This window comes from Solanum stenotomum, chromosome 2, assembly GCF_019186545.1.
Source record: "Solanum stenotomum isolate F172 chromosome 2, ASM1918654v1, whole genome shotgun sequence".
In the NCBI taxonomy this organism is placed as follows: domain Eukaryota; kingdom Viridiplantae; phylum Streptophyta; class Magnoliopsida; order Solanales; family Solanaceae; genus Solanum; species Solanum stenotomum.
Genome location: NC_064283.1, coordinates 1,503,581 through 1,529,737, shown reverse-complemented (window position 1 = coordinate 1,529,737; position 26,157 = coordinate 1,503,581). Strand labels below are relative to the sequence as shown.

Genomic DNA, 26,157 nt, shown 5'->3' with positions numbered 1-26,157 from the left:
TAATTAAGGAAAAATTATACATAAAACTATTAATTTAAAATAAATAAAATAGCTACAGTTTCATTTTTTCATTGAAGAGCAAATATCTCGGTCAGTTTGCTATTAATGGTTTTTTCTCCTTCACCCGATCTCAGTACAAGCCTCTACTAGCTAAATTGTTTCTTCTTGCTATAGTCTTTCTTCACCGATTTCAAGCCCTTCGATATTGTGGAGCTGCCGCTATGATTCTCGCGGAGATTTCTTGAATTATAGCTTCCCGATTCATTTCTGAAGGAAAAAGTCGCGATCTTTTTTATCGAAATCGGATTAGATATACACTCTAACACCCATGTCGCTGTGAATCAACATTGGTGTATTGCTTTCTTTAACCTTATACTCAATTTTCAGCTTAATCACATTCATATCAACCTCGAATTGCGTTGCAATAACATTATACAACTCCTTATACGATGAACTTTCTTTGAAAATAACCCCTTCAATTGTATAATCAACGTAACAATTGTCACTGTCCCATCTATCAAAATGCATAACCAACACAGCTAACGAAGCCATTTTTATTATTTCTGTATAAAAAATTAAGTTATATATACGTATACATTTATATGATTGAAAATTACAACAACAAAATAATATATACTTGTACAAATTATAGCGACTTCAGATTTTCATTTATATACATATTCCTAATATATACTTATATACAAATTAAAGCTTTATACAAATATACAATTGACAAACCTAAAATAATAGACATATACATATACCTATTATATACAGAATTATACATCCAAACTAAGGACGAACCTGCACTGTATAAATATACAAATTCAAAAAAATAGTCAACAATTTCATATGCTTATACAACTCACAACAACACTAATAGGTGTATGTATATAAACTACAACGAATTCTATTTTTCATTTATATACATATTCCCAATATACACTTATATAAAAGATTATATACACAAAGTAAAGCTTTATACAAATATACAATTGATAAAATTGTATACAACTATACAGATTCATATATCCAAATCAAAGATGCACCTGCACTGTATAAATATACAAATTCGAAACAATAGTCAACAATTTCATATATGAATTATACAAATTTGACTGAATCATACCAAAACACCTATACGTATAAACTCTTAACAAATCATATTACAATTTCATCTTCATTCATAGATTCGACAACAAGTATACAAATTCGAAAAAAATATGACTGTGACCAAAGCAACTCTGCGATTCAAAATTCAAAATAATCAACAATATCATCCAGAAATTTTGATGATCACAAATTTTGACATCATAACTGTTAAACTCTATTACGAACAAAATATACAACTTGGAATCTACATTCAATTTCAAATGATGAAAGTTTTAAAGCAAACATGATTTTTAATTCAAGTTGAATACCAATTTCGACCAGAAAAAATAAATAAAATCAAAGTATTTTTCAACAGGAAATACATTTTACCTCCTCTTTATTGTCAACAACTTGATCGATTTTCTGAACTAAGCTTCAATGGAGTTCGTAGTGATGAAGAAGACGTAGAAGGAAAGAAATTCTACTGACACATAATGTGCGTGACTCCAGCGATTTTTTTGCTTTTATTGCAATCGAAATTACCGTCTTTCTAATTTTTTTTTTAAAAATCAAATTGTATATAAAATGGAATGAGGCAACCGAGATATACAGAAAAACAGCTCCTTAAAAAACACAAATTTTGCTATGGAGTGCAATTATATAAAGTATAGCCATGGAGTACAAATATTAATTTTATATTTGCTATACATAAAATTTTCTCATTAATTAACCCAAAATGCAAATACCCATCCATCACCCTTTTAACCGACCCGCTTAGACTAACTAATCTATCTAAAAACCTAAAAATTCACCTTTCTTTCAAAATCCTAACATAGAATTTTTGCTAGTTATTAAAATGGGGATTATTTTTAGGTTTTTAGATAGATTAGGTTTTAAGTATTTGTTTTATTAGAAGTCAGACAAGCTATTCCATATAAATTAATGCACTAGTTAAACTTTTGTCATAGAAAATTAAGTTAAAACATCCAAGTTTAATTGTTGGAGCCCTGATTGAGTTGACTTGCTACTTTTGATTCCACCTTCTAATTTCTCCCCCCTCCCTTATTTCACAAATTTTACACCATTTTTTTTAAAAGAAAAATTTAATTATTGAGAAAGATCTCGATGAAATATAATATTTTTTTCTAATGAGATATAACACTAGTTTAATTGTTGGAGCCCCTGGTTGAGTTGACATGCTATTTTTGATTCCGCCTTCTAATCTCTTCCCCTATTTCAGATTTTCTATACCATTTCTTTTCAAAAAGAAAATTTAATTATTGAAAAACAGATCTCTATGAAATATAATATTTTCTCTAATGAGATATAAAACTAAAGTCATACTACCAAAATATAAGTTAACCAATATTTGGCAGTTTACTATATTTTTTAGGCAATTAATGGATCCTACTTATATGATCAATGCATAAAACTTAAATAATTCATCATGTTTCTAACTTTGGTTCTATTATAAGGTTTACTTCAATTTTTTAATTGTCTTTACAGATATTTTAAGTTCAAACTAATCAGATCATTAAATGGTTTTGAAAGTCATAATTGTAACTTTAAATATATTCTAAAACATTATAATTATGGTATTGATGATTTATATCTATTTTTGGAACTAAAACAAAACAAGATGTTATACTAGTAAGGATAAATACTCTAACTAACTTGCTCAATTGAGTGAAATCTTATTTCTATTTAAAAATATTTCTACTAGATATAGAATAATTTAATAATTTTTGTAACAATTTACTCAATTAAGAAAAAATTCAAAACTAAAATTAGCAAAAACTTATCTAAGATTTAAACATTTTTGAGTTTTGATGTTATATTGACATACATTAATTTATATATACCTATTAATATCTTATGAAAGACTACACGAATTAGCTATACTATTGACTAAAGAAAAAATTTGATTATCAAATATAATTTATAACAATATATTTTAAAAAGNCCCCACCTACAACAGTTGAAGCTTATAATTAGCTTAGCCTGAAATGTATGTTGATATGGAGAAGTCTTTTTATTAGGTACTTTAAGTATTTATTTTATTAAAAGTAAAACAGAAGTAAAACAAGCTATTCCATATAAATTAATGCATTAGTTAAACTTTTGTCAAGTTAAAAAGAAAGAAAATTTAATTATTGGAAAAAGATCTCAATGAAATATAATATTTTCTCTAATGAGATATAAAACTAAGTCATACTATCAAAATATAATTTAACCAATATATGTGGCAATTTACTGTATTTCTTAGGCAATTAATGGATCCCACTTATATGGTCAATGCATAAAACTTAAATAAATTCATGTTTCTAACTTTGGTTTTATTATAAGGTTCAATCTTTTAAGTGTCTTTATAGATATTTTAAATTCAAACTAATTAGATCATTAAATGGCTAGGTTTGAAAAGTCATTATCCTAACTTTGAATATATTCTAAAACATACTTAACAATTAGGGGTCGTTTGGTTGGAAACAAGTTATCGCAGGATAAGTTATCATGGGGTTAGCTATCCTGGGATAACTTATCCCACCATGTATATGGGATAACTTATTCCATCACTATGATATAAATGGTGGGCTAAGTTATCCCAAACATGGCAATCAAACAATATAATTTTTTTTATCCCATCACTATTTCCTTATCCCGTCACTATTATTTTTATCCCATCACCACATGGTTTTAATAATTTAAATCTAATTTTGGAACTAAAGCAAAACGAGATGTTGGACAAGGATAGATACTCTAATTAACTTGCGCAATTTAGTGAAATCTTATTTCTATTTAAAAATATTTCTACTAGATATAGAATAATTTAATAATTTATGTAAAAATTTACTCAATTAAGAAAAAATTCAAAACTAAAATTAAAAAGAACTTATCTAAGATTTAAACACTTTTGATGTTATATTGACATACAATAATTTATATATACCTATTAATATCTTATGAAAGACTACGCGAAGTAGCTATACTATTAACTAAAGAAAAAAAATTGATTATCAAATATAATTGGGAAAAAAAAAAATATACCTCTGAACTATCGTAAATGGTGTATTAATATCCCCGTCATACTTTACGGTCATTAGTGCCCCTGTCATCTAAAAAGCAGACCACATCTGTCCCTCATTCTAACAGAAGAATAATTATTGACACGTGGAGCAATCCTACGACTCAATCTAGCTCATAACCAATTAATTAACTCAAAATGCAAATGCCCATCCATCACCCGTTTAACCCACCCGAATGCTGGATACGCCTATTACTCAGACTAACTAATCTATCTAAAAACCTAAAATATCACCTTTCTTTCAAAATCCTAACATAGAATTTTTGCTAGTTACTGGTTATTAAAATGAGGATTACTTTTAGGTTTTTAGATAGATTAGGTTTTAAGTATTTATTTTATTAAAAGTAAATTAGAAGTCAAACAAGCTATTTCATCTAAATTAGTGCACTAGTTAAACTTTTGTCAGGTTAAAAAGGAAGTAAGTTAAGTTAAAACATCCAAGTTTAATGGTTGGAGCCCTGATTGAGTTGACTTGCTATTTTTGATTGCACCTTCTAATTTTTTCCCCCTTCCCTTATTTCACAGTTTTTACACCATTTTTTTAAAAAGAAAAAATTAATTATTGAGAAAAGATCTCGACGAAATATAATATTTTTTCTAATGAGATGTAAAACTAGTTTAATTGTTGGAGCCCTAGTTGAGTTGACATGCTATTTTTGATTCCGCCTTCTAATCTCTTTCCTATTTCACGTTTTCTATACCATTTCTTTTCAAAAAGAAAATTTAATTATTAAAAAAAGATCTCTATGAAATATAATATTTTCTCTAATGAGATATAAAACTAAGTCATACTACCAAAACATAATTTAACCAATACATTTGGCAATTTACTATATTTTTAGGCAATTAATGGATCCCACTTATATGATCAATGCATAAAACTTAAATAATTCATCATGTTTCTGACTTTGGTTCTATTATAAAGTTTACTTCAATTTTTTAATTGTCTGTACGGATATTTTAAGTTCAAACTAATTAAATCATTAATGGTTAGGTTTGAAAGCCATTATTGTAACTTTGAATATATTCTAAAACATTACAATTATGGTATTGATGATTTAAATCTATTTTTGGAACTAAAACAAAACAAGATGTTATACAACTAAGGATAAATACTCTAACTAACTTGCTCAATTTAGTGAAATCTTATTTCTATTTAAAAATATTTCTACTAGATATAGAATAATTTAATAATTTATGTAACAATTTACTCAATTAAGAAAAAATTCAAAACTAAAATTAGCAAAAAATTATCTAAGATTTAAACACTTCTAATGTTATATTGACATACATCTCTACATTAATCTGTATATACCTATTAATATCTTATGAAAGACTACACGAATTAGCTATACTATTAATATTAACTAAAGAAAAAATTTGATTATCAAATATAATTTATAACAATATATTTTAAAAAGCTATGTGAGTATAAATCAAATAAAAAGTATAAAAAATTATTAAATAATTTTTAAATCTCCTTCAAATTTTAGACCTCTGGATGGACTGAATAAAGTTTTTTTGGAGATTATCTTGGTATGACACCTTTTTTTTTTATTTTAATAGATGTGATAATTGTTCATTTTGATTGTTATCTTAATATATATATATATGCAATATCTATATTTAAACAATATAATTATTCTAAGATAAATACAAAATACTATACTATTTACACATAAATAAGGGAGAAGTTAAACCAGAAGAATAAGTACGAAGTTCAACGTCTGTGCACAAAAATTATTTGAATCAATCAGACAAATGATCCATATAATTTTTTGCACCAATAATAGTATGAATAACTTTTTTGAAAGACTCTTTGATTCAAACAAACTATCCATATATATCTTTGCATCAATAATAGTGCAAATAAACTTTTTGGATAGGCTCTTTACTATCAAAATATGTTTTTGTAGCAAATTCTTACACGTCAAAATGTTTTACCCCTTGTTTCTCAGATACTGTTACACGTTAAAAGGTTTTATCTTTTACTTGAATTTGTTGATAAACCATGTATTCGAGGTAATCAATAGAATATCATATTTAAGATATACAATTCAACCACAATTTTATTTTGAGTTTTGTTGAATAGGATAATTTCACTGCAAAAAAACTGTTAATTTACTACCACATATAGTTCTTTTCATTTAAAATACTAAACAAAATTTAATTAAAATGAGCATCCAATTTTACCACACATTCAAATAACATGAATAAAAAAATGTTGAGAAGAATTGTAAGACAAATTGAAACTATTGTGTATTTATGTATTTCAAAAATTAGGTAAATTGGCTCAACTTGGTTAGTGTCTTCTATTTGTTGGTCATCAAGACATCCCAAGTGAGTCAATTTGGATCAGGGTCTAATAACCACATTTGACTATTATTATTTTTTTCTTGATTTTCTACCATTGTGTATATATGAAAACCTATTTTGTTATTTTCAAGTTTGGAAATTTTTATATAATAAAGTTAAAATGAACATTATTTTCTTATTCTTGGAAAATTTCTAGATAGACAATTACCGATTACTTTTGTAATTTATAATAAATACTGAAGATATTCAAATGTATTACAATAACAAAATATTTAATTAAAAACTTATTAATTTTTATGTTGAAGAGAATGAACAGAACAAGAAAAAAAATCCCTAACAACATTAGCTACATAATTCGATTTGTCTAATGATTGCACACATATGCAATTCATCAATTTAAGCTTAATTTCCACTAAATATTTGTTAGCTTTGCTTACAACTTAATTATGGTCCAACTATTTTTTTTAATACTAATACAATGTCTAGTTGTTTACTAATTAACCGTATTAGTCATCGTATTCCAATTGTTTTAAGAAATTAAACAAATGATTAGAAGATGTCTATTGCTAAACAACGAACTAAATCTAATGATTAATTATCTCAAGCTACAGTTACGAGTAAATTAAAAGAGATCTTTGATAATTGAACACTTAATAATCCTATTAACGTCTTCTCTAGCAACTATTATTTTCTTAAAAATAATCCCATTAAGGGACATTTGAAATATATATATCCAAAGTATATATATTCCGTTTCAATTTGTTTGTCATACTTTTCTTTTTGGTTTGTTTCAAATACAATGTGTCTTTTCTTTTTTTGGTCACTCTTTAATGTCATCTTTTCACATGACATATTTAAGACTACGAAATTGAAGTACATTTTAGTACATTTACCCATCTTTACTTAAAGATCATATGATTCTTTTTACTTTTTTAAACTTTGTGCTAGTCAAAACATGATAAACAAATTAAAACAGAGGGAATACTATTTCTTGCAGGCTAATTAATTGAATTATCCTGTTGAATTACCAGAATTTTACACAAATCTCATAGTGTTAAGAACTAATTATATCTTGTTCCTATTCTTTTCCAATTTACAAAAATCCCTTAAATTTGGTGGAATTCAGATACATCCAAAACGTCTCGATACATCACATTTCGATTTCAGATACATCCCTCAACGTCCCGATTGATCACATTTTGATTTCAGATATATCACTCAACGTCCCGATACATCGCGTAAAGTGATGTATCCGAGAATAAGAGATAGTATGAATTTTTGTAATTTCAAATGGGAGGAAATTTTAGAGAATATTGTAAAATAAGTTGTGTATTTAGTTATATTTTCGAAAATCCACACCTATGATCCAGAAATTAAGGAATGGACTGGGCTATTGATAAGTTTGGATTGGGCCAATATTTTGCACACCTAAGGAATGGACTGGGCTATTGAATTTCATCGCTAGAATTGGGCTGGGCTGGCTAACCCATCCCGCTAATTGACAACAAGTTAGTTATAACTAAATTGGGAAACATGTAACCTAAAAAGAGTCGTTGCATGACGGTTAAATTGAATTTGAGCAGGTTAAAATGAATCGAGTTAATAAATTGGGTTGGTTATTAACTCAATCACAAGAACTTAACATGAAATTAGTTAAACAACAAGTCAAAGCTCAATCCATTCAATTTTAATTATGTTTTAATTGCCTTATTTACGCGATATAATTTCCCAGTAAAATTATTCAGCCGGTCTCTTTAACCCCCTTTCGCTTGTCAGCACAAATGCCACTTGTCTAGTAAGATTAATGCAAGGACTATGCGTGCTCAACATTACTTGATACCAAAGATTTGTTTCACACAATATATTATTATTACAAATATTACAATATCTCTAACTAATTAATATTCTTTCCCTCCCTAGCTGACAAACAATAATACTGTATTTAATTATTGCATTTTGTCCAACTATTGACAGTATATAAAGGACATCTAAACCTAAATTTATATCTTCCATAGAGCCAATGACGACTAGAATAAAAGTTTTTCCTTTCTTGATTCTAATTGGTCAGCTACTTCTGCTACTGCCACATCACCGGAACTTGGCTTACGCCGCCGGCGGTGGCAGGTGGGACCTACTCATGTCCAACATCGGCATTTCCTCCATGCACATGCAACTCCTCAACAACGATAGAGTCGTCATGTACGATCGTACTGATTTTGGCGCATCCAACATCTCCTTACCTAACGGCAAATGTCGTAACAACACTAATGACCTCACATTGAAAGTCGATTGCACTGCTCACTCTGTTGAGTACGACGTGTCCACCAACTCGGTACGTCCCCTCATGGTACAAACCGACGTGTGGTGCTCCTCCGGCTCCGCCACCTCAGACGGTACTTTGGTTCAAACCGGTGGATTCAACGACGGTGAAAATGTTGTAAGAGTTTTAAAACCGTGTAATGGAAATAAAAGTACGTGTGATTGGAAAGAAATAGAAGATGCGTTAATACAAAGTCGATGGTACGCGACCAATCATGTGTTGCCAAATGGCAGACAAATTATAGTAGGAGGTCGTGAGGCTTTTAACTACGAGTTTTATCCTAAAACTCTTTTGACAAATAATATATTCAATCTTACATTTCTTCAACAGACTAATGATCTTAGAGAGGAAAACAATCTTTACCCTTTTGTTTTTCTTAATGTCGATGGAAATTTATTCATTTTTGCGAATAATCGAGCTATACTATTCGATTACACGAGGGATATAATAGTGAAAACGTATCCACAAATACCTGGTGGTGACCCGAGAAATTATCCAAGTACGGGTTCTGCGGTTCTTCTTCCTTTAAAGAATTTGGAGGCACAAATAATTCAAGCTGAGGTTTTGGTATGTGGTGGAACAAAAAATGGTTCGTTCCTTAGGGCACAAAGAGGTAATTTTTTGGGTGCGTTAAATACTTGCGGGCGGATTACAATTACCGACCCGAATCCACAATGGATCATGGAGACAATGCCACTAGCTCGAATAATGGGTGATATGGTAATTTTACCCAATGGAAATGTCTTGATCATTAACGGAGCGGCGGCGGGTACGGCTGGATGGGAACTTGGTCGGAGCCCCGTTTTGAGTCCGGTGATTTATCGTCCTGATAATCCAGTTAATTCGAGATTTGATGTACAAAATTCGAGTACTATACCAAGAATGTACCATTCAACAACAGTTTTACTTCGAGATGGTAGAGTTCTAGTTAGTGGTAGTAATCCACATGGGCTTTACAACTTTACAGGAGTTCTATACCCGACAGAGTTAAGTTTGGAGGCATTTTCACCATCGTATTTGGATTCAGAATCTATAAATTTGCGGCCACGGGTCGTTTCACCCGCTTCGAGACGAAAAGTCAAGTATGGTGGTCAGGTGAATATTCGATTTATCATACCTGGCCCGATAAATAGGAATTTGGTCAAGGTGACAATGGTTGCACCAGGATTTAACACACATTCATTTACTATGAATCAAAGAATACTTGTGCTTTCAAGTGGAAACGTAACACAAGTTGGAACATCAACTTATAAAATCAATTCGATTTTTCCAAATTCAAGTAAATTAGCACCACCTGGTTACTATATGTTATTTGTGGTTCATCAAGATATACCAAGTGAAGGAATTTGGATCAGGATTTAGTAACAAGGTTGGATCACGGTTGGCGTGAGTCATGTGAGTAAGAAGTCACGATTCAAGTTGTCGAAATATTTTTTTTATGGTTCCAGTCTTCCCTTGATTTCGCAAATAGCAGTAGCTTAATTAGTAAAATGATAAAAAGAAATATTATTATTAGGTGTGATGGAAACATTCTTTTCTTGGGAGATTACGTGGTTGTAAGCATGATAATAAATTCAATTATTTTGTATTGACTATTCGAAATATATATATATATTGCAGTCCTATTGCAATAATAACGAAAGGCTTGTGTTGATCAATTTATTTATTTACCTGTGACTAATTAATTTATAAAGATTATATTATGTTTGTCACAATCTATATGTTGGCATATAATTTTTTTTTTAAAAGAAAAGTGGTGCTCTCCATTGAATATCTTCTTCAACGCTCNTTAATTAGTAAAATGATAAAAAGAAATATTATTATTAGGTGTGATGGAAACATTCTTTTCTTGGGAGATTACGTGGTTGTAAGCATGATAATAAATTCAATTATTTTGTATTGACTATTCGAAATATATATATATATTGCAGTCCTATTGCAATAATAACTAAAGGCTTGTGTTGATCAATTTATTTATTTACCTCAGACTAATTAAATAATAAAGATTATATTATGTTTGTCACAATCTATATGTTGGCATATAATTTTTTTAAAAAAAGAAAAATGGTGCTCTCCATTGAATATCTTTTTCAACGCTCTAAAATTGATGGATGCACGTAAAACCTTTTTTTTTTTTTTTTAATTTTTTTTTTTAGTTTTTGGTTTTCCTATTGACTAATTCTTTCCCTTTACCTAAATAAAATTTGACCTTGATTAGATCATATTATGGATTCGAAAGAGGGTGACATATGTCATGTATAAGATCAATTATTATATACTTTTGACAAAATGTACGTCAATAATTTTATCGAAAATAAATTAGTAAACTCAAACTGAACATTCCATTGAACAATTAAGCAATGCCTTCATGCGCGTTGCGTCATAATAATGAATATTGAACAAAGAATGATTCAAAGACGATTTTTTTTTATCTTGTATCATTTTCCAAAGTCTCATTTAATTGCATTATATTAAGCAAAATTTGCATTTCACAACTCAACGTTATTGGTCCTGTTCATTTATGTTGAATATTTTGACTTGATATCGAAAAATTAGTGTTTGAAGTTGAATTTAAAATTGTAGTTAACATTAACTTCACTTGGAAAAAAGGGGTTTGCAAATGTTGAAGATTTGTATTTTGTGGAGAAAAAACAGCTCATTCAATATTTCACTTGCTTCCAAGTGTGAGTCAAGTGAAGGGCGAGGTTCAAATGAGGAAAGACTTGAAAGATCATGATATGAGCAAGTGCTTTTTAGGTTGTGTTAAATGTCTTGGTTTAGTTGTTATATATCGAGAGTTGCTCCACGTATTACTAGTGTCACAAATCACAATTTCCCTATGGTGATTACCTATACTCTCCTCATTCCAATAGAAAATTGTACAAACGAATGGGAAATCTTCACATATGAGACTTCCGCTCTACCAGCATTTGTTGGTATATTACATCAAACACAGTTTCAAGGGCACAAAGATATGGAGCATAAAACAACGACGAAAATCAGTTCAATTCCACAGATAAAACAATCAGAAAGGCTCACAAGAAGTAATGGAACTCAATGAAACCACCATATCAGCACAATGGATTAATCAGAATCAGCAATTCATATTAATCAATGTATTGTGTCCCTGTGCTAGCATTTACAGAACACAATAAGGTCCTTTAGATATGCATCCACTGATCTACATCCAGGTACAAACAAAAGATACTAGTTCGGTGCATAAAGGCTAAAACCATACACGGGCAACCAAAAAGAGATTGATCATTAATCAGCATTGTGATCAGCTTAAGCTCGTTCTCCACGAATCCGTCTTGCAAGTTGAATATCCTTGGGCATTATGGTGACTCTCTTAGCATGGATGGCACACAAGTTGGTGTCTTCAAAGAGACCAACTAAATATGCTTCAGCAGCTTCTTGAAGTGCAAGCACAGCATGACTTTGAAACCTCAGATCTGTCTGTTTTATAAACAAAGATAGAAAGAAGTGTTACTATCATCCAAACCAACTATTTTTTCAAGCACACAAAAAGATACATCCTTCGTTTCATCTTCTGTGAGGGTGTTTCACTTGGCACCGATTGATCTATAACAAAATAGAATAATAAAGCAGCGGGAAAAGAGAGTTAACATCATATAAAAGTTAAAAGTGTGAACGCTCTAGCGAATTTATATACTTGAAAGTTGTATAGACAAATAATGGTTTCCAACGATTCTTTTAATGAGTAGAGTAGTGTCAGACAGTTCGAAACATCCCAAATAGAAACAATGACATATGAATCAGAATGGAGGAAGTAACAAAATGATACTCTAATCATCACAGGTTCTACATTTACCACAAAGTCCTGAGTAATTTATGAGTAAAATGATGTCAAAATATTTAGAAACATCCCAAAATAGACAATGTCATATAAGTTGGTGTTGAAGGAGCAACTGACTGATATTCTAAGGATCACAAAGTTTTATATTACCTTGAAATCCTGAGCAATTTCACGGACAAGCCTTTGGAATGGTAACTTCCGGATGAGAAGCTCAGTGCTCTTTTGATATTTTCGGATTTCACTATAAACAATTAAATATACATAGTAATAAATCGCTGAATCAGATTAAGACAAAACATGATTGTTAAAGAACAATGTCAAAACAAGAGAGATTGAAAAAGTACCGGAGAGCAACAGTTCCAGGTCGGTAACGATGAGGCTTCTTCACTCCTCCTGTGGTAGGGGCTGACTTCCTCGCAGCCTACCAAATTAGGAAAAAGAACACTAATCAGCATAACTATAACAAAAAATTCCTCCTAAATTTGCAAAATCTAATACATACCCACATAAATATAAATCAGTTAGTTAAAGAGTTTTAAAAATCGATATTTGGTTTCCACCTGGTTTCCATGGGGGCTCGAAGGAGTAAAGCACTATCTAACAACTTGTTTGGATATTTTTTTCCTAATGTATTATATTGTGTTATAAGTCTAATACAATGTTTGTTTTAATTGTTACCTAAATTTTATTGTACCGTATCATTAAATCCATTGTTACATAACAACGAAAAGTGTCATTTTGTGTAAAGACCAATTTGGTGTGATCGCGCCGCTATCTTGTTTATGTTTCTCATTTAATCATTACTTATTATCTAATGATTTCATTTTATCCTTTACCTTACCTACATTGTATTCATCACAACAATACAGTACGAAATACAACACAATACAATATAAAACGATACATTATGAAACAATATGTAACAACCATCCAAACAGAGTATTAACAAATGCTACTTCATACCGGATCAAACACGAGACAGTAAAATATATTCCAACCTTATGAAAGGAAATATTTAAAAACCCAATCATAAATTACAGAAAAAAAGAAAAAGGATAACTTTGCAATGAAAGCAAAAAAGAACCAACCTTTGTAGCAAGTTGCTTCCTTGGAGCCTTACCACCGGTAGATTTACGAGCTGTCTGCTTAGTACGAGCCATTTCTTCACAATCTGTAAAAAAAAAGAAAACGATTAAGCAAACGGAAAATATATGACAAATCACTCTAAAAATAAGGAAAATACGTCTTCACCGGAATCAATTACCAGAAAAAGGAACGAAGATTGCCGGAGAAGAGAATCATTACCTGAAAAAGTTGCAGAGAGAATTTGAAATTTGAAATTGGATAAAAGCTGAGGTATTGAGAAAGAGAAATAAGGGATTTATATATATTAGGGATCGGATTTTAATTGGGCCGGATTTGAAAAGGTCTGTCTTAATGGACCCAATAGTCAAATTCTTGCATGTACATCAGCCCATATCATTTTCATGGAGGTAGAGAAGTTATTTCTGAAAAAGCTTTGATTCAAGTGCAATCTTCGAGGTACAAAGAAATACTCCTTAACATAATATTTTGCGTGATATAAGAAACATCCAAATTAGATGGTTAACCGAACATATATTAGTGAATTAGTCATCATAGCTATAGTTTTAGTTAATTACCACTTGCGACCAACACTCAGTGATAATTACGTGGGCTGGAGTTCGGGTTTGTATAATTTGAATTTTGAAATTTGTATAACTTTTGTATAATATAATTTATATAACTGTTTAAAGGTCAGATATTTGTGTTTGAATAAATTTATTATTTCGAGTTATACAAATGTACCCATCAATTATACAAACGAGAGTTTAAACTGTAGCTACAACCTGTAAATATGCAAACTATATCATGAATCATAATTAAGTTTATTGTAATGACTATTTGCACAAATTTCCGAAATATTAACCGTACATAACTTATTCAATTAATATATTTTATGTTTTACAAAATATAATGTAGAATAAAAATATTTAAAAATAAAATATGCATGACAAATCATAGGAGTAATATTTTTTTTTTTTATCATCTGATAAATAATTTCCCAAATTCTGATTTGTGCATAAGTAGTGAATTACTATTTCTTCTTCCTTAAAAATTCAGAAATAGTTTTGAACTATCTGATGATTTGGCAAGAGTTCAAGTGAGATCTACAGTTCAATTCATCAATGGAGGGCTATGTGTGGGCTATCGCCGCTGGACTCAACGCTGCTCTTGCAGCCATCTCTGCCAAATTCTTCACCTCCCAGGTCAAAAACTTTTATTGATTAAATGTGTTTTTGAATGAAATTGGTCTAAATAGAGCCGAATTGACGTAGACTATTCATGTGCCGGTGGATCTCGGATTTGAAGTTTATGGGTTCATGTAAGGAGGTCAAGTTAATATTACAGTAATAGCTAGGTTCATTGACAAATATTTATAGATATGAACAAAAAAGCTAGTGTGTTCAGCTGAATCTGTAGTCAGACCATTATATATCTGACCTTGGTGGGTTTGAGATTGAGTTGTATGTTGTAGCTGTAGGATCTGAAATTCTGAATTGGGTTCATTTGTAAGATGATGAAATGCCCTAATTGAGTCTGAAATGGGATGAATTGAGCGGAGCCATGATTGTCATTTAAAAATAGTTCTTACCGTGTATAAACAGTGTAATTTTCCACCAAGGGAATTCGGTCCCTTACTAGCTCCGCCCTTGAATAGTCTAATAGACTGGAAAAGACGGATTATTTTTGTGAAAGATTATTTGGTCTGGACATGATTAATCACCCTTTGGTATCTAAAGTGCTACTTTTGTCCGTCTCTTGCTTTGGACCCAAATGTTGTCATAATCACTGTTGTTTGCGTCAGGGTAGGCTATCCACATTACACCCTCTTGGGATGTGGCCCTTTGATGGACCCTGCGTGAATGCATTATGCTTTATGCACCGGACTTCCCTTTTATGTGTTGTGATATCTTAAGAAGTCTCTGTTTGATTGCTGCAATATTTCTCATGTTCCACAATAATCAATATAGATAGCTGGAAATATGAGTCTTCGACACATAGATCTTGAAAAATCTGTAGTATTTGCATTGAGCTGAGCATTTGAAGGATTATCAGTCATCAGTGGGATGCCTTATCTTTTTCAATATTTTACATTTCTTAGTTGGGGAGGAGTGAAGGATGTTATTGAAATGGAAGAGTTTGAGTGTGGGACTATATTATCTGTTTTAGTCTGTTTACATGTCAACTGCAAACTAGATTGATGCTTCTACTGGAGTCATGTCCCTGGATTGATCACATCCTATTTTGAATTGATTCCCAGTATTCTACTTGTGTAGCTTCAGTTCCCTGTCAATAAAGATCCTTGATTGTTTTCGTGGTAAATATTCGGCATAAGTCTTTGCCCCCATTGAATGTCTAATGTCTATTATCTATGTAAATTTGCTCAATCATGTTATTAGTACTCATTCTTTGTTTCTGCTTCACTCTAATGTGATCTTTTTCAAATTCACAGCTCATCAAATATGGTTGTGTCATATTATTCAATGTCACAATGTGGGGATGCTATGTCAATAGCCTTAAAGCTCTATCATCTCTACAAGCTACTGTGACTAACTTTGCAACCAACTTTTTATCATCTGGATTGGCTGGATTTTTGCTTTTTCGGGAGGCACTACCAATCCAGGTAATTTGTGAAATTTATGCTACTCTATTTATGGACTATAGTATGATCCTCCGATCCCACTTTTTGTTCAGTCCTCTCTTACTATTTTATGGAAATCCTGGTGTTGTTGTGCTGTTACATCTTGGCACCTATCGCCATAACTGGGATTTTTCCCAGACATAGCCGAATCAAATTTTTCTTAGAACATACTACCATTGCTGGATGAAATTGTTCTTTTGTCATAGATTTCATCAACTGATAAAATCAATAAGGACAATTCAAATTAATGCTCTTCTTTACATGAAAGGTAATATTCAATGGTTTATAGACACTCGAAAGAGAGATTTCTTCTCTTTGGAGGAAGATGAAACACTGGGCTGTCCCCCCATTCAGCTATCTTAAGAGTTATACATCAAAAATATGATAAAAGGGGTAGGGATCTTGGACCTTTGACTGCGGTGGTAGTGACCATACAGTATGTTAGATGTGTTTCAACTTTTTTACAATACGTAACTGTTTACACTAAAAATTAATCAGTTTCCACAACAACAACAACATACCTAGTATACTCCCACAAGTGGGGTCTAGAGAGGGTGGTGTGTACTCAGACCTTATCCGTAACTTGTGAAAGTTAAGAGGTTGTTTGTATAGACCCTAGGCTACGAGTAAAACATTTCAAAGCAGGTATTAAAAGGGAATAAAGTAATGAACACGAGTTTTCTAACTATTTTGTCAACTTCGTTTGTTTTTCTAGAACGTGTTCCTGCATATTTTTAATAATAAGTACCAGTAGAGTTTCTCAAAACGAATGTTAGAGAACTTGTAGCTAGTTAAGATTAGCCTGAAGTTCTAATTAAATCAGAAATGTGTTCCTATATGGTTGATATGGCTATTGGTTTCCCTACATGATAATAAACAATGTTCAAGCATCTATGCTTTTACATCAACTAAAAGGTAGATACGTCCCTGATCCCCGTTAGTGTTGATGTTAGATCAACCTGTCCTATACGATGAAACTTATGCCATTGATCTATTAATTGGTATTGCTTTTGCAGTGGTTTGCAGGCGCTTCCCTTATCGTGCTTGGAGTTATCGTTTTGAGCAAGTCAAGCATAGAGAAGAAAACTCATACAAGTTAGATTTGAAGAAGGTGTGAGCCAAATATCAGATGTAGATTTTAATGGCCTTAACATGAACTACTGTTAAATTCGTGTCTCAAAATCAGTTTATTTTGCATTATTGTGGCAATGTTGATATAATTGTTGCTCTTGTAATATTGCAATATTGGGACTTGTTCAGTACTTAGGCAACTTTTAAATGATCCACTAGTTTCTTACAGACTCTCTACCTCTCATGGAGGTATGACTAAAGTCTACCACTCTACGTACATACTTTCTTCCTTCTGATGTCAGTTCAAGTGTATTTTACGTGAATTACTATGTAGTATATATATGTGTACTTGTTCAATTTCGCACAAAGTTAAATGTCTACTTGCTCACACTCAAAATTAATAGATATATATATCAGCTGAAACTAAATTAAACAAACATTTTTACTCATTAGGGCTATCACTAGATTGTATGGAATCTTAAAACAAAAAGATTTAAGTTGAAAATAAGAGAAGTCTCGTTAAATTTCGAAAAATAGAACATCAAAAGTTTAATATAGTAAAAACTGTAAAATTTCACATGTGAATTCATGTTAATTCTTTTTTCTTTTCGCAATTTACTAATAAATCTAATACTCAAAATTTATTAAATGCTCATTTACAGACCAAAAGTAGTTCATTTTGAATAAATTTAAAAGAATTTAACTATTCAAGAGTACATATTTAACGAAAAATTTTAAACCTACTCTTTTGTTTAGGACCTTTTTTGTTATTTTCTCTTTTATAACACTGCTCACAGGTCAATTAAACTTTCACAAAGATTAAAAATTTCAAAGTTTAGTTGNCATGTGAATTCATGTTAATTCTTTTTTCTTTTCGCAATTTACTAATAAATCTAATACTCAAAATTTATTAAATGCTCATTTACAGACCAAAAGGAGTTCATTTTGAATAAATTTAAAAGAATTTAACTATTCAAGAGTACATATTTAACTAAAAATTTTAAACCTACTCTTTTGTTTAGGACCATTTTTGTTATTTTCTCTTTTATAACACTGCTCACAGGTCAATTAAATTTTCACAAGGATTAAAAATTTTAAAGTTTAGTTGATTGACTAGATGAATATCCACGAATTTGATTACCTTAAACTCTTTTCCATTGACCATCCCCCATTTTGTCATTTTCACTTTCATTACACTGCTCACAGGTCAATTAAATTTTCACAAAAAATTAAAGATTTCAAAGTTTAATTAAGTGACTATATGAATATCCACGAATTCAATTACCTTAATCCCTTTCCCCATTGACCATCCCTCATTTTTGTTTTTTTTTTAATTATTACACGGCTCACAGGTCAATTAAACTTTTACAAAAGTTAAAAGATTTCCATAGAATTTGATCACCTTAATCCCTTTTCCCATTTCTCTTTGACTATTATTTTATTTTTTCCTTAAAAAATTAATTCACTTTTCTTATATACAGAAAGTGAGCTGTTATGTCATATTCAGGTGATATTAGTGAAGAAAAATTCTCATTTTAGCAAAATAAAAGAAGAAGTATTCTAACCAGTAGCAAGCAGACACATAAAAAGGTAGTCTTTTTGCTTTCTATACTTGTTATTAGCACAAATTTCTATATAAGCTTCCACTCACAGTCATGGCTTTGCAGTCAATTTTTCAGAAAACACTATAGATATATCAAAGTGGATTGATACTGTAATATTTTTCCAAAGGGTAATAAAGAAACTCAAGAAAGAGAGAGGAAGAAAACAAAAAGATGCTGGTATGGGTGTTGGTATTGGTGTTGACAGGTAAAAGATAAAATTAATGAAAAATACAAAAAAAAAAAAAAAAAACACCCCCAAAAAAAAAAAGGAAAAAAGAGTTGATGGGTGATGTCAATGTTGCTCTTTCTTTCAACTACTGTTGTTTCTTCACTGATATTTATCTCTTTCAAGTTAGGGTTTTGAGTTTTGAGTTTTGACCCTCTTTTCTCTCTTGATTTTTCTTTTTTCTCAGATATGTATCAGCTCTGCTATGTAAGCTTTACATGTACTCTTTAATGGGTGTATCTTCTTTTTTTTACTTTTTATGTATTTTGTTGGTAAGTTGATGTTTGTTTATAGCTAATTCAGTTGTGGTTGAATGAAATTCTGAATCTTGTAGGCTTTGATGAGTGTTTGAGCTTGTTTATGAGTTATTTGAGCTTGAATTTTGGTTATGAATTGTTTTTTTTTTTTACTTGTTTTGGTTTTGGGGTTAATTGGTTTCTCAGAATCTTGATTAGCTGATTGTTTAATTGCTGCTGAAGTTCATTTTCCTGTTTGTATGATTGATCTTCAAGATTTCATTTTTAAGGTGCCCATTTTTGGATTTGTTTATTTTTTGGTTATAAAGATTGGTTCTTTCTATGTAGAAAGACTTAGTTTTTTTGTTAGAACTTTCTTTTTTTATGCTTTGGTTTAGATTAAGTCAAGGCATTGTTTAATGAAACACTCATTAGCCTTAAAACCTTTCCATTTTTAACAACAGTGTATGTCGTTGTGCCGATACAGTGAACACTTTATAGCTGGAAGAAACTGCTAGTAGAGTGTATGTTGTTAACAGATAATCATAAAGCTCTGGCTTTTATTCTTTTTGGCGGGGGGTGTTTATGAGCTACTCTTTAGGTTAAATTGCATCTTGTAATGAAATTTTTGAGGCTACTGATTAGCGTTGGTATAAGTATTTTGTTGTTCAAGTTTATCCTGAAGCAGAATTTCTCGATGACTGGAAGATAACTAATGACTACTGATTTTGTCCATCTTATTGCAAGTTTTTAGCATGAGGAAGATACTTATTATTGTAAATAGACCTGCCACTTAGTTCCAGTCAGGAGGAACATGTTGTAGAAACTGCAATATGTCCGAATTGATCATTCATGTTTTCGATGAAGAGACCACACTCATTTAAGAAAGTGCCATTTGCAAGATTATCTCAACTCTTTAAGAGTTTGCCATTTGCAAGATTATCATACCAAATTGGCAACATGGAGCTTCCATTTTTTCGTACTGGCCCTTGATAGTCTGATATGGAATTAAGCTGTATTTATGGAATCATTTTGTCTCAATCAATCAAGAATTATGAGTTATGGTGCAATGTTGTCTCAGAAGTGAATATTGCATAAATTCTCTTTTTTCAATCTGTATTTTAGCTTGGATTTTATAAATCAGTTTTCGTCTTACTGATGAAACTGACTAGATGAAACAGCTAAGCTTCTTCCCTTTTTCTTTAAATACATATTCTTTCCATGCAAATTAGATAACTTAGCACCAACAATAGTTTTGAACTTGTACATAATTGGGGTGATATCTTCTTAGCACAATAGAACGAGTTAATCATGCTGGTTTAATGTACCAAAATCTTCCAATGGCTTTTTAGATCACAGGCTTATTGGCAATTTTCTGGTCTCCACTTTACACCATACAGCTATTCCAAAGATCTCTATGGAATTTGTAAAATCCGCGAACCTACTGCTGGAATAGTTTTGAACATACTTAGGCCTAACGTACTCTCATCCGGGATTAGCTTATTCATATTTGTTCTTCCTTTCAGCAACTCCTATGAATTTAACTTTACACGTTTTATATCTTGCCAATCTGTTGAAATCTGCTCCTGTGATTGCCTTAGCTTTCCATAAGTCATTACTAATATGTGCTTTTATTTTCCTCTTTTGGGATGGTATTTTTTTTATATGAAGTTCAGGATTATTCTAATGTCCAGTGTCTAATGGAACAACATATGTGTATTTCTACCATGACCAAAGCATTACAAATCTTGTGTTCTTTTCTCATCTCTGCTTCCTTATGTTTCTTTAGGGTTGACGGCGCTAATGATGAGTGCTTGTCTTTCAGGTTCTTTATGATTCAGCCTTGACTAAGAGAATGCAGATCTGAACTGTTGGTAGTTGGTAAGTTTGTCATATTGATTCATTTATTCACTCAAAGCTCATATATGTGCATGCTTCCTGAAATGTATTGGATTAATTATGTTGGATTTTTTCCCTTTTTGGCAACTCTTATATTTCCCTTATTTCTTTTGTTAAGAGCATTTAAAGGTGAAGGCTTTGACTCTTGATTCTTTCTGCTCATGTGTTCTTTAATTATTTGAGAAAGGTCGATCTGCTTTGATATGCTTTTCCATTGAGCCGAGGTTCTATCTAAAACAACCTCTCTATCTGTCAAGGTAGGGGTAATGCCTACGGACGCTACGCCTATTTACACTCTACCCTCCCCAAAACCCACTTGTGGGATTATATAGGCTATGATGTTGTATAATATGGAGAAAAAGGGGAACCTAGGAGCAATGGTAGTTGTCTTTGTGTGACCTATAGGTCACGTGTTCGAGCTGTGGAAGCAACTACTAATATTTCTATTAGGTTAGACTATCTACATCACAACGCTTGTGGTGTGGTCCTTCTCTGGACCGTACATGAATGCGAGATTGTGGACGGGGCTTTCCTAGATAAGATAGAGAGAAAAGGAGAAATTGAGCGGTTGTGTTGATCATCATTGTTGGTTAACGAGAAAAAACCAAAGTTGTAAACATTCATGGTGAGCGCAAGAAAACCGTCGTGGTTGTAATCAACTTGAATCTGAAAGATCTAATGGAACCCTTGTAACCCAAGGAAAACTAGATGTAGGTACAACACCAGGACACAACTACTAGAAAATATAAGAATTAACTAAATAACCATTCACCCAACTGACTAAACTAAAAATAGGCTGCAGATGTATAATATAGTGTACAATATATTTCACGTATATATGTGTATGATCGTGAATAATCAATGTATATCGGCTAGATAAAGTAAACAGTAAATCTTCCCGGCTATTTGTGTGAAGATCCCTTAAAGATAGTTGTGTCATTTACTTTCTGCACTTCAATTTCTGTGTTGGGTATTCAGGGACACTATCCTTCCATGAAGAAGCTGTGACCTATTTGATTATCTAACTTTTGGCTACAGGTGTTGGTTTTTCCTTGATGAGTATATGTCAGTTCTGTTGGATTGAGGGCTGACGCTTATTTTGACAATAACTACCTGCATATATCGTATGGATGACAGTGGGAATCGCGATAATGGAAGGCATAAACCGCCTCAGGGTCAGGTATGTAGCAGGAGTTGAGGTTGATTGCTTAAGTCTAGTTTCTTAATTTGGATCTTAAGTACGATTCCCATGTGTTGTAAACAAAGGTGGATCCTCAATTTAAACTTGATGGTTTCAACTTTTATGTTAGTTACGGGTTCAAAATGTACTGTTTTATTGAAACTTTCGGGATTTTCACATATATATATGTCTATGCTTCGTGTCAAAAATGCTAAATTTTCCATGTATCAGTGGTTGATGCAGCATCAGCCATCAATGAAGCAGATAATGGCCATCATGGCAGAAAGAGATGCTGCCATACAAGAGAGGAATCTGGCCCTTTCTGAAAAAAAGGCTGCCTTGGCAGAGCGTGACATGGCTATCCTGCAGCGGGATTCAGCAATAGCAGAACGAAATAATGCCATCATGGAGCGGGATAATGCCATTGCTACACTTCAGTATCGTGAAAACGCTATGACTGGTGGTCAGATTGTCCGTGGAGTGAAACATATGCACCATCCTCAACAACATGTACATCACCAGCCACATATGGGAGAACCAACATATAACCCCAGAGAAATGCACATGGTTGAAGCCATACCAGTTTCCCCACCTGCTCCGGAGCCAGCAAAGCCCCGTCGAAACAAAAGAGCTAAGGAGCCAAAGGCAGCGACAGGTTCCAAGAAGACTCCAAAAGCATCAAAGAAAGTAAAAAGGGAAACTGAAGATCTTAACCAAACAACATATGGCAAGTCTCCGGAGTGGAAGGGTGCACAAGAGATGGTCGGGGCAAGCGATGACCTTAACAGACAGTTAGCTGTGTCAAAACCCGACTGGAAGGATCAGGACCTCGGGCTCAACCAAGTTGCTTTCGATGAAACAACCATGCCAGTCCCAGTTTGTTCCTGCACTGGAGTCTTAAGACCTTGCTACAAATGGGGAAATGGAGGTTGGCAATCTTCATGTTGCACAACCAATTTGTCGATGTATCCACTACCAGCTGTTCCCAACAAACGACATGCTCGAATTGGTGGTAGAAAAATGAGTGGAAGTGCGTTCACCAAGCTGCTTAGTCGCCTGGCAGCAGAAGGCCATGATCTATCAAATCCAGTTGATCTTAAGAACAACTGGGCAAAGCATGGGACGAATCGCTACATCACCATCAAATAATGCTTCCAAAGTCTTCAATCTAGGACGGTATACCTCAACATCGTTTACATATTATGTTTACCGTTCATCACATTCCTTTTAGCCCCTATGTAAGTTTGTCATCGTTCTAAATGTTAGCTGTGGTTAATTCATCCACCTGGATTCGGAGTTGGATCAACGAGAGATAACTGTAAAGAAGCCTGTATTCAGGATACTTTCTGTTGCACAACGTTGATGTTAAATGTATTGAATGTCCAGTATGATGGCTCTGTTTATATTTATTAGTTTCAAGATCAACAATGGTTGAAATTCATGATTTGATGATATCTTTTTGAAATATCTAATATCGATATAATCTTTATGTATACGTCCATTGCGTTACATAAAGTAAAATCAGGTGGGCTAGCGATGGATACATCTTCGTAATGAAAATAGAGGGGAAACATCATATAGCCAACTTGCTGAGCTTACTGGTATTCCCTAGTTGAATGGTGCCTCAATTTCTCTTGTTTGAAGTTTAATAAAGAAACAAATTGAGAGTCTGTTTAGATCGATTTATTTTTTAGAGAAGTGTAAAAAACATAGTTAAACTATCTTATTTTCTTGAGTTCCGTACCTAAACCAATAAAAGCGTGAATTTTATATCTAAACTATGACTCGTGGAATACACTTTCTCTCTTCTTTTTTTTCTTACAAAATATGATGATAATTTCAATGATTGATGGACTTTACAATTGTTCAAGTTGGCAAAAGTGAAATTCCACAAAATTAGTCAAAAAAGATTCCACACAGTAAACTTTGAGTTGGGCCGGCTTTAAATGCATAATTCCATACACCATTGGGTGGAGTAAAGTTGTTAAATGCCAATGAAATGAGTATCAAAATGAAAGCAATTTTTTTTTGGATGGAAAATACTTTTCACAAGTTTTATATATATATTTCAGATATTTGTTTCTCGGATTACATTATTATTGAACTAAAAGATTGTGTAATTTAAATTTATGCTATATTTTATAAAATTCTTCACTTTCTTCTAATTTTTGATGCATGATTCATCTAAAGTGTAATATGCATCACTTTTTCAAAAGATTGCTAATCTAAAAGATTGTTAGTCCTTCTTTTCTATTCGTCCTCCATCATGGACGTCATATACACATCATGAATTCAAATTTGACCAGTTATGACTTGAACGCTCGAAAAAGAATCATTTGCATCCGAGAATCATGCCTAATAATTAGTAAAGTTGAGAATCATGAGATCTCAGATTTAACTACCAACGGAGAAAAAAAATACTAAGTGATTCTTTCTTTTTATCCAATCATCAGCTTACAAAATTATTCAATAATAAATCACTTGATAAATTAATCAAGATATGTATAAACTGCTTTAAACAACACAATTATAATTTTTTTTATAGGAAACTTTACTTTAACAAGTTTTACATGTCACAAATTCATATTAGTGGACCAAAATCTAAAAATATCGATTAATTAAATAAATATATAAAAAATGTCAAATTGTAAGTCAACATCGGAGAAAATCCTGATTTTGTCGTAGCGCGTAGCATTGTTGCACTTGGATATTAAACGGCCCGTCATTTTTTAATTTATTTATGTAAAATACAAAGTTTTTTGTCCCTTCTAAATCACACATTATTCTCATAAACTTTTATTTATATTATTTAGTTTTTATATTGTGATTATTACATTATTTGTCGTTATTAATATTTTTATATATATTTTGTGTACCATTTTTCATTTCACATTTTTTTTTAATTATTATTTACTCTCCTCATTTAAAAAAGAATAACCAACTTTCCGTTTTAGTTTTTTTTTTTTAAATGTTCCTTTTCTTTTTTATAATATTTCAATTTCAGCCTTTTGTAGTATGTTAAAGGTCACAAGATTAAATAGTATTTGGTATATTTGACATAAATTTAATTAAGGACAACGAAAGAGTATTCCCTTTGTTCCTATTTATATGTCGTCCTATCCTAAAAGGCTAAAATAGACGATTCTTATATTTGTCATTTGTACAAAATCAATGTATAAAATACACTATTTTTCCTATTTTACCATTGAGAGTTAGTTATTAGCCTTGAAAATATATATTTAACCAATATAGAAAAACTAAGTAAATAATTCATTTTCATTGGTCAAATTAATTAATCAAAATAAATTAATTCATGTTCAATTGAAGATTTGACTTTAAGAAAAAATAAATAAAGGTACAATGATAAACTTACCTAATTTCTTAAGCGACGTGAAATCTAAACTAGTGACATATAAATAGGAATGAGAGGAGTATCTATTTTCTTAAATTTCATGTTAAATTAAACTATTTCATTCTTTTTAAAACAAATGAGGAAGTAAATATTATATTCTTTAATCCATATAAAGTGAATAAGAGATAACATATATCTTTAAAAAGATATTTAAATACACAAATTAAATAATACTTTT

The 26,157-nt window shown here is 31.5% G+C and overlaps 4 protein-coding genes across 10 annotated transcripts; 3 read left to right on the top strand and 1 right to left on the bottom strand.

Annotated features, from left to right (window-relative positions):
• The first annotated feature begins 8,510 nt into the window (after window positions 1-8,510).
• LOC125856476 (aldehyde oxidase GLOX-like) lies at window positions 8,511-10,182 on the top strand. Its single transcript, XM_049536034.1, has one exon. The coding sequence runs from the start codon at window positions 8,511-8,513 to the stop codon at window positions 10,170-10,172; it is 1,662 nt and encodes a 553-aa protein (XP_049391991.1). The 3' UTR covers window positions 10,173-10,182.
• A 1,712-nt stretch (window positions 10,183-11,894) lies between these two features.
• LOC125855435 (histone H3.3) lies at window positions 11,895-13,981 on the bottom strand. Its single transcript, XM_049535159.1, has 5 exons — window positions 13,933-13,981; window positions 13,716-13,798; window positions 12,972-13,048; window positions 12,778-12,868; window positions 11,895-12,266 (listed from the first exon to the last, which is right to left on the bottom strand). Exons 2-5 carry the CDS (start codon window positions 13,785-13,787, stop codon window positions 12,096-12,098), a joined length of 411 nt encoding a protein of 136 aa, XP_049391116.1. The 5' UTR covers window positions 13,788-13,798; window positions 13,933-13,981; the 3' UTR covers window positions 11,895-12,095.
• Window positions 13,982-14,722: 741 nt separating this feature from the next.
• Window positions 14,723-17,630, top strand: LOC125855437 (uncharacterized). The gene is made up of 3 exons (XM_049535160.1): window positions 14,723-14,915; window positions 16,163-16,333; window positions 17,368-17,630. Exons 1-3 carry the CDS (start codon window positions 14,835-14,837, stop codon window positions 17,449-17,451), a joined length of 336 nt encoding a protein of 111 aa, XP_049391117.1. The 5' UTR covers window positions 14,723-14,834; the 3' UTR covers window positions 17,452-17,630.
• Window positions 17,631-18,910: 1,280 nt separating this feature from the next.
• On the top strand, window positions 18,911-23,976 carry LOC125854775 (protein BASIC PENTACYSTEINE6). Of its 7 annotated transcripts, none has more exons than XM_049534357.1 (4): window positions 18,911-19,012; window positions 21,314-21,369; window positions 22,426-22,567; window positions 22,799-23,976. In XM_049534357.1, the coding sequence occupies exons 3-4, from the start codon at window positions 22,514-22,516 to the stop codon at window positions 23,714-23,716; spliced, it is 972 nt and encodes a 323-aa protein (XP_049390314.1). In that variant the 5' UTR covers window positions 18,911-19,012; window positions 21,314-21,369; window positions 22,426-22,513; the 3' UTR covers window positions 23,717-23,976. The 7 variants fall into 7 exon arrangements, with proteins under 7 accessions (XP_049390314.1, XP_049390311.1, XP_049390312.1 ...); XM_049534354.1 differs by lacking the exon at window positions 18,911-19,012 and adding an exon at window positions 19,096-19,231; XM_049534355.1 differs by lacking the exon at window positions 18,911-19,012 and adding an exon at window positions 19,106-19,231 and having other exon boundaries at window positions 21,278-21,369.
• Window positions 23,977-26,157: the final 2,181 nt, after the last annotated feature.